The sequence below is a fragment of the Glycine soja genome, chromosome 9 (genome assembly GCF_004193775.1).
Source record: "Glycine soja cultivar W05 chromosome 9, ASM419377v2, whole genome shotgun sequence".
Classification (NCBI taxonomy): domain Eukaryota; kingdom Viridiplantae; phylum Streptophyta; class Magnoliopsida; order Fabales; family Fabaceae; genus Glycine; species Glycine soja.
This window is the reverse complement of record NC_041010.1, coordinates 4325486-4334986: the sequence shown is the minus strand read 5'-3', so window position 1 is coordinate 4334986 and position 9501 is coordinate 4325486. Positions and strand designations below refer to the sequence as shown.

At 30.8% G+C, this 9501-nt stretch overlaps 1 protein-coding gene across 1 annotated transcript; it reads left to right on the top strand.

Moving 5' to 3' along the window:
- Nucleotides 1-3573: 3573 nt before the first annotated feature.
- LOC114368836 (haloacid dehalogenase-like hydrolase domain-containing protein 3) lies at nt 3574-7570 on the top strand. The gene is made up of 4 exons (XM_028326098.1): nt 3574-3763; nt 5840-6207; nt 6499-6705; nt 7059-7570. Exons 2-4 carry the CDS (start codon nt 5950-5952, stop codon nt 7353-7355), a joined length of 762 nt encoding a protein of 253 aa, XP_028181899.1. The 5' UTR covers nt 3574-3763; nt 5840-5949; the 3' UTR covers nt 7356-7570.
- Nucleotides 7571-9501: the final 1931 nt, after the last annotated feature.

The following is a 9501-nucleotide window of genomic DNA, read 5'->3' as shown; positions in this document are numbered from 1 at the left end:
TTTATTAACAATATAAATAATTGATTTTTTTTTTAAATATGAATAGTATCAATTAATATAACCATTACTTAAATTATGTAAGTTTATGAATATTTTTAAAATAAAATTTTAATTTATGATATTATTAATTAAGATTAATTAATATAACTATTTTTATAAGGTTTGATTAATTACTTATTTATTTCTTAAATAAATAATTGTGCAACTGCTAATAGTGTATTGGTTTAATACTCTCTCCATTCCTTTTTAATTGTTGAATTTCTGAAAAAATTATTTCTATTTATGTATTTGTCATCGGTTAAGTTAAAAATCACATTAATTATCCTTTTATCAATTATACTTTCAATTATCTTTTAATCTTTATAAATAATTCACACATGTATTTATTTTTATTGTAAAATGAAAAAAAAGAAAATGGTATAACTATTTTATTAGAATAAAAAAATTATTACATTTTTTAGTTTCTACACGTGTTTGGTTTAAAAAAATATAATATTTAAATTAAGATAGAGGGTAGAAGATGTAACACCCAGGCCTATTTTTTTCTCTCATCTCATTTATCAAACCCAAGCTAAAAGATAGATAAAAAGAGAACAAGAGGTGTTTGAAAAGCAAATCCAAGAACCGGGGAACATCTTTAATAAGAATTCCTTCAGCTTAAGAAGTCTTGTTCACTATATCTATCCCTTTTATTGAGTTCTCCATGTTAAATATTGTATTTTAAGAACTTTTTTTCTCAAAAAATATTTTTTAATGTTTCTCTTCCTAATTAATCTATGAGGAAATCAACTAAAAAATAGAAGAGAGTGAGAAGGAAGAACAGAAAAACCACAAGCCATATCAACACAACAGATTCAAAAAAAAAAAAAAAAAACTAGATAAAATCCATCAAATCAAAGAACAACATATAAAAAACGAGGAGGGAAGCGCAACGGCTTCAAACATGACGACCTTCGGTGACGACGAGAGAAAAAAGAGAAGAGAAGAAGGTCTGAGAGAAATAGGAGAAAAACATAGGGCGTGAGAAGAGAAAGAAGAAGACAAAGGAAAAATTATGTGATGTTTTTTAGGGTATGACATGGGAAAGAAAAAATATTCTCAAGAATCTAAATGGAATATTATCATTAAAAAAAACAAAAAAAAAATCTTACATTTTATTTATGAAATCCATAAAAAATAATATAAAAATTGAGAATGAATTGGAGCAATGAAAACGTGATTTCCATGCATAGGGTCCCACTCCCTGCTGATGGTAACACGTGTGGGCAGTTGAAGTTGAAGTTGCAGGCCATGGTTTGGGCTCTTAGCAAACGGTATTTCATTTTCATTCATTCATCCTCACATTGCTTTTCAGTGAATACCGCAGGACAACGCGACCACGGTTTTCTTTCATCTTACCCTCATCAGCTTTTCATTTTTTTCCTTATTTTATCCTTCTTTCTGCTATTTACCCAAATAATAACCGTTTTCTCACTATTTTCATTACTTTATTGCTACCTAACTTGCCTAACAGCCGTTAAAGAAACCCCACACGGTAAATAGTAAATAAATAAGGAGAAAAAAAAAGGAAAGCAAAAGGAATCTGCTTTATTTCTGAGTATAATAATAGGTATAAATTATTGGTGTAAAAGTTTTTATATTGTCTATTAATTAGATTAGAAATTTCACCAAAATAATTAGATTAGAAATTATATTTTGTATAATTTTCAAGATAATAATAATTATAAAGTTAGTAAATTTATGTTATACATAAAAGTTTGTGTTTGAATGCCTATTTTTTTTTTTTTTTACATTAACAATATAGTTTTTATATTTTTTTTATTGCATGCAAGGCTTAGAAATTTCTAGGAAACTTAATACAAGCAACGTTTGACCTTTCAAATAAGATCAGGAACTACATGAAACTTACATTTTGGAACTTCAAGGCCTAAACCATCCTAGGTCAAAACATTTGCAACTTGATTACTCTCTTTGCAAAGCATGATACCAACTCACTTGGCCTTGTGCTAATGAATGTTGTGAATTGCTTTAACCTAAGGATGTGTAAAAAAAATGAACCAAATTAAACCGTTCCAAAATAAACTAAATTGAAAAAAAAAATCGAACAATTCTTTTAGAAAACCAAAACTCTTTATGAATGTGTAACTTTAACAGTAATAGTAATAAACAAAAGTTAAATATATTAAAAAGTATTTTTATCCTGATATATTTTTCATTATAAAAATATTTTCTTTTAATATTTGTAATAACTTTAATTTGTCATTATCCTTTGTTCTTTTCAACTGAAATATTTTAATTATTTGTAATTTTTCCTTATACTTCACAATAATTTTATAATGTTATAAGCCCAACCATTAACAAACTGTAGTAAATGAAAAATCAGTATATCGAAATATATTTTTGTCCTTATATTTAATATTTATATTTTATTTCAATATTATTAAAATTTGTTTTATTTTAATATTATAATCATTTTTTATTCTTCCTTATCCTTTTTTGTTGTTAACTGTATATTTGAGTCATAATATAAATTAATATAGGAATTATATCACTAATAAGTATTCTGAACAAATTATTATATTTTAATTATTTTTTCCATTTTCTTTGCAATAAGTTATTGCCAATAACTTTATATATTTTATAGTATTATATGTACAAATAATAAGAACGATTTTATTTTTGAGGGAATGATAAGAATGGCGTTGAAAGTGGTTTTACATAGATAAATTAAATTAAAACTTCATTTTATACAAAGAATAAAATTAAAATTTTATAAATTAATTTTAATATAAGGAAAAATATATGAAAATAATACGGGAATGAATAAGTTATTTCTTTTTAGAAAATAAATGGTAAAATGGAAAGTTTAAACCAAATTAATCAAAATAATTACATTTTTTACCACAAAAATAATAACATCAATGTCTTCATTAAGAAAAAAAATTAAAATTTTGCTCAAAACATAAAATCTCATTAAATAAATTTCTTTATCAATATCGGTATCTAATAAGAAGAGGGTCATTGACGCAAATTGCTTCAAGTGCGAGGAGTAGAAACTAAATACGTGGCCTCCTGCAGACAAAATAACATGAAAACACACCCACCACCGCGAATGGATTCTTACATTAAAAGTTTCATGTTGTCGTGTAAGAATTTTATATTTATTTATTTATTTAATAAATGTTTTATAATTTTTTCTTCTAAAATTACACTGATTTAATATGAATGCATAATAATATATTCACCATATAAATGCATTGGCAAGTAATTGTAAATTTTAATACATATAAATTTATATATAGTGAGTTTATTAATTTAATTATAAATACTTTATAAGTTGTGTCATGAATCATGAATGATTCTTGACTTATTGATGATAATATATAAATTCTTTACCAGCAACTATTAAATTCATTTAACAGTTATAGAAAATATACAAATATTTTCTCTTACGTTTTGCACAAAGTAGTCAAGTAAAAGTACCAAAAGAGGGGAAAGAAAATAAATTTTATTAAATAATAAATCTTGGGGTTCGATGATTTCCATTTATACACACAAAACCATTCTTGGGTTGGAGAAGAAGGAAGCATCATAACCGGCCAAAGCTTCTCTCTCTTCCATTTATCCCCCATAAATAAAACTAGGTGAAAAAAATATACTCTGTGCTTCTCATGATGATAGTGTAGCTGAAGCTGCTTCTGCTGCAGCATTGGTGATTTGGACACAAAAAAAGTTTCAAACTTTTCAGTTCTCTGAGCTTCTGGTAAGAGCTGGATTCGTTTCCTTGTGTGATCCTCAGAATTTGAATCTACTCTTTTGTGTATGATAATTGTAAAAATACAATCTTTTTTGTGATATGTTTTGTGGGTGTTGACCTAACCACACTTTAGTTGTGCTTGTGCATGTGTGCGTGTGCTTTCTGGGAATCTTATTTTAATGATGGATGTTTGTTGAATCGATCTTGCCTATATTGTTGCTCTGAAGCGTTGTGTTTTGAATCCCATGTCTTATTGGGCATTTTCACAAATGAAAAATCTAATAGTTGTGACTTGTGAATACTCATTTCTTGTTCTGGTTTCTGAGCTGGTTTAGCCACATTGTTTAGCCCAAGTTCAATTTGACTCAATGTCAGTTATGATTTTACTTTTACTTTTGAAAAGCAGGCCTGGAACTGGAATTAAGAATGTGTGTTTTTATTGTATCCATGGCTTTAGATTCAAAAGTGGACATCTTTGTGGTGTGTATGTGCGTTTTTTAATCAGTCAGTGAGTCAGAGGCTGGCTATGTTGATTTCAGATTCAGGACTGTAGTCATGATATTATAAAATATACTACATCTTGGAAATAGTTGCTCCTGCTTTTCCTTTTTGTACTTTTTTGTTTAGTAATTGGCAATTGTTTTTAGTTTGTTAGTTTTATTAGAAATACTAATTGGGGGATTTTAACCCGTCACCTCTCCCCTCTCCCTTCTGTCTTCACCCTTTCTCAACCACCGGATCAACCTTATATCTCTAGTAATTGGTAATTGTTAATTTGCTATGGCAATCTTGTATATGCATTGTTACGTTTTCGACTTTACCTGGTTATGGATCTTTGGTAATTAGTCGGTCTGCTAGGGAGGAACTAGTCATGGTTTGTATGAGACGTTCTTGATGTGCTTAGGTTAAATAATGATTTATTTTTTGACTTGGGATGGATGATTATAAATTGTAATAAGAGAGTTTTAGCAGACAATGTGGTTTTGTGAAGCTGAGTAATGATTATCTTCATCATGGGAGTTGTGTGTCAAAATGTGACTGTTCTTAGATGACCAACCATAATAAAGTTCATAATAAGATTTGCCGAATAATTTCCTGAAATGATCATAAAAATGAACCAGTTAACTTCCTAAAAGCTGTGTTTGATTGCGATTTTTCAGAAGTTTAACGTATCAGTGTATTACTATCAGTTGGCATAAAATTATGACCAAATGTAGGTCACTGCTAGGAATGTCTAATCCGGAGATCTTGGTTAGTTTGGTACTTGTGGTTGTTGCTTGACTGTCGAACATCGAGGCAATATGATATTTAACTATCTAAGTGTAAATTCAGTTATGGTTTTACCACATTAGCAAATTATTAGTTGTCCTAAATCTTTTCCACCTACAAAAAGATTTCAATTCAAGATCTTTTTAATATCCCTGAATCTATAAGTTCATTCTGATTTCCTTACATCTGGTTTAGTGATTTCCTTACATTTTTGTCATATGTATGTCTTTGTAGCTTAGATATGGACATAATTTCATCTGGCTTCATAAACACAGCATCTTTCAAGGACAGTATGGTGTAACTTTGAAACTTTCATATTTATTCAAAATGCTCAGTGTAATTTAAATTGTTTTTTCCTTTCTGAGCAAGTGCATATCGCTATGTGCACTATTATAATCACTTGTAGCCTACTGAATACATTACTTTATGTTTTCTGGTTGCAATGTCATGGCTATGATCATATTTAATATCAGACCCAGGTTTTATCTAGTAGATCACATGTTTAATAAAAAACTTCGTACCCCATTACCCAGAGGCTCTTCGCTATGCGAAGGTATGGGGGAGGGATGTTGTACGCAGCCTTACCCTTGCATATGCAAAGAGGCTGTTTCCGGATTCGAACCCATGACCAACAACTTCACATGTTTAATAGTTATTTAAAATTTTCTATTTGTGCTATAATATCATTTACAGCACCAATTTTTCCTCTTGCTCTTTCTCTCTCCCTTTTACAAAGCCATATCATCATGTAAGCTCCTTCATAAGTGAATTTTCTTTTGAATTTAACTAGCTAATTTTGAATCACATATGCAGGTTTATCAATTTTGAAGGAGTTCAATACTTTACCCTATTAGTTGGTTCCCTGAAATTTGTATTGGTATTGCTGTATCAGAAATTCTTCTGAACAATCCCTTTAATCAACCATGTCATTATTGGCTAAACTACGCTGTGTCACCATAGATGTTACTGGTACCCTAATGGCTTACAAAGGGGAGCTCGGTGACTATTATTGCATGGCAGCCAAAGCTGCAGGCAAACCTTGCCCAGACTACAAACGTATGCACGAGGGTTTTAAGCTTGCATATAAGGAAATGGCAAAGAATTATCCATGTTTTGGACATGCAGCCAAAATGCCAAACATTGTGTGGTGGAAAACCTGTGTGCGAGATTCTTTTGTCAGGGTAAGCTATATGTAAAGTCATTACTGTGGTTGTATAATGTATTACATTTACATGTCATGATAGCCAAGTTTTTGTATTTACATGGGCACACAATGAAAGGTAGCATATTTATTTTGGTTCTAAATTTGTCTTCAGCAACAATGAATGCACTGAACTAACAGGTTTAACTCCCACCTTTATTGATGTGTTCAGCTGCATTATAAGCTACCAAAATTGAGCATTGAATTACAAGTTCATGATATTTGCAATCTCACCTGTTAAAATCATTGAGAAATTTTGTTCTTCTGGCAGGCTGGATATGAATACGATGAAGAGACATTTGAGAAAATCTTCAGACGTATATATGCGTCCTTTGGTTCATCTGCTCCATATACTGTATTTCCAGACTCCCAACCGTTTCTTAGATGGCTTCGTGGAGAGGGTCTCAAAGTTGGTATTGTGAGCAATGCCGAGTATCGATATCAAGATGTGATTCTTCCAGCTTTGGGTTTAAACGAGGTAAATTTCCTTTGTTTTTTCTAAAAGTTTACTTACATTGTTTCAAAGAATACCTAAGTACTTAACCATGGATTGACATAGTATCACATTCTTAAACATCTCGGTGCACCTATTGGAAATGTTAATAGAGGTCCGCACACTTCCATTATGAAATGCAACGTGATCATTGAAGATTTAAACTCAATTATATTGAACTGCTGTCTATTCAGTTCTAGAACTTTACTAATCACTACAAGTGTTTTTGTTCTTTTTTACTACACTTATGACGTGATTATATTGAGTCATGACTCATGACTCTACACTTACCCGAGACAAGAATATCTGATTGTTATGTATGATGTTTGACGATGCAGGGATCTGAGTGGGACTTTGGTGTGTTTTCCGGCCTTGAAGGCGTCGAGAAACCAAACCCGAAAATTTATGAGATTGCACTTGAGAGGGCCGGAAATATTGCACCTGAAGAAGCTTTGCACATCGGGGACAGCATGCGCAAAGACTATGAGCCAGCTAAGAGCATAGGGATGCATGCACTATTGTTGGATAGGTTTAAGACCCCAGATGCTGTGGAATGGAGGAAATCTGGTGCAGTTGTTCTTCCTGATTTATTGGCAGCAAAAGAATGGCTCTCTTCAGATAAGTCAAATTGCTAGAGATTAGAGAATGGCTCTATCTTTGCTCAAGTAGTATTTATGTATCATCTTCACCCCTCAAATGATATTACTGAGGCTTGTGACATTCTACCATTACATATGTGGCTGAATATTTCTCTCTAGAGCCATACTTGAGAATCTGATGGCTAAGAGTTAGATGTAGCTCAAACTTAATTTGGCAATACAAATATATTCGAAAGTATCTCTCTTTTTTACATTAGGGTTCTGTGGTTTTGCCCGGTTACTAGCATATCAAATTTGGATGTTTTCATAATGGGGTTGTAGGTGCTGGGTTACTTGGTAGCACCTAGCTCAAAATTTGACTCAGTTCCTTTCATTTTCCCTTATTTTAATATTTTTTTTAAAATTAGTATTTTTATTATTAGAATTTTCTATTTTGTTTTTTTGGAAAAAACTCCTTTCCATTTACTGGATTTACATGGGACCCACAAGCTCATTGTGTCTATATCTCTCCTATCATAGAATTTCAGTGAATGAAGATAATCTTAACCCTTTTTTTTTCCTCTACTAGTTATTTTTTAGGGAACCAGAGGGAGAGAGGAAGAGAGGTACTCCCGTCCTTCTCTATATATTTTAACTAAAAATAAAATAAGGGCTTCTCTATATATTTTAAATAAAAATAAAATAAAAAAGAAGAAAGGTTTAGAAGTTAAAATAAAAAATAAAAAAAGTAATTAACTAAAAAATAGTGGAACAGTTGTTAAAAAAAATTTAATGAAGAGTAAAATTATCTAAAAATATATATGCTAAGATAGTTTTTATTATTAATAGCGATAGATAATAAAAAGGTTTTTAAGACATGAAAGTTAGTGATATCATGTACGGTTTCTGATGTACTGCCAAACAAAATGACAACGTTTTTCAAGTCTGACTACTGGCGTGGCCCTTTTTTCTTTTTTCAGGGATGCCTTATCATTAATACGCTATAGAAGTAAAATACTACTAGTAACTAGAGTAATTTTTTTTCCCATTACAACATTAAACTTTCAAGAAAAGATAAAAATTGTACTGTTATTGTATTAATGCTTTCAATTAAAGAACAAAAAATGTTTTAAATCACTGGGATAGATTTGAATACTTAATGAGTTTAAACTTCACTGTCATCAACTCATTTCTCATTATTGAAAAAATGACAATCTTTTGATTTGTTTTAAACTTTCCTCTGTTGTATAAATAACATGGGAGATATTTCAAAAGTTTATATTTATACTTTAACTAATGGTTTTATAAATAATTTTGTTACTTAGACTTTATAAAATGGCTTGGGAGGGAATTGGCTCACGTGCAATCATCCATGATTGCAACCTCACTCTTGTCCTATTGATTTAAATTATTTTGTAGAAATTGTTTTTGTTATTTAAGAAATTTGAGTGGAGCTATTAGTGAAGTTATTTGAGTCCAAATATTCTGACCAAGTTTCAGATGTTTTTGTTAACTTGTTAGCATGTGTACGAATTTATCATAAGTATTAAAGTTAAAATGAAAGTTCTAGTGTTAAATTTATATGAATTTTGTTTGTATTTTAGTTGGTGAATATTCAATTTTAAACGACAGATAAAGAATTAAAATAGAAAGAAGAAATAAAAAGTTTAAAACTATAAGGGAAGAACAATAAAAATGAAAAGTAGAAAAAAAAAACAATAGAAACCGAAATTACATTAATAGATATTAAAGGAAGTTACAAGGGTGTTGACGGTTAGGCTCCCAACAGATGGGATTTAGCCTTTCATGGCTTTAGGGGCTAATGTGGATGAGAGAAGAAAAGTGATGGATAAAGGAAAATGGAAGAATGACTAAAGAGAGAGAGTTTCTACTATGAAAGATGCTCATACTTTGGGTGTATTCAATAAAGAGCTTTGAGTCTCGGTGTGATTTTTGTGTCTGCTTCCTACTCCTTTTGTAAGGTAGCTTACAGCTGACTTCGCACTAAACGCGTCCTTTTTGGGCTTAGCGGGTGATCACACGCTGAGCGCGACACATTTGGATTTAGCGAGACGGTCACGCGCTTAGCGTTGAATTTCGTGCTAAGCGCACTTTTGGGCTTCTTCGCGCTAAGTATGAGCTTGCGGGTTAAGTGAGGGTGTGCGCTGAGCCTTGCTTGTGCGCTAAGTGAGCTGTTCCTTTC

Bases quoted from the DNA above. Each gene is read 5' to 3' on its own strand.
- LOC114368836 (XM_028326098.1), top strand. From the start codon at position 5,950: ATGTCATTATTGGCTAAACTACGCTGTGTCACCATAGATGTTACTGGT. The intron at 6,208-6,498 runs GTAAGCTATATG...TTCTTCTGGCAG, and splicing joins TGCGAGATTCTTTTGTCAGG to GCTGGATATGAATACGATGA. The intron at 6,706-7,058 runs GTAAATTTCCTT...TTGACGATGCAG, and splicing joins CAGCTTTGGGTTTAAACGAG to GGATCTGAGTGGGACTTTGG.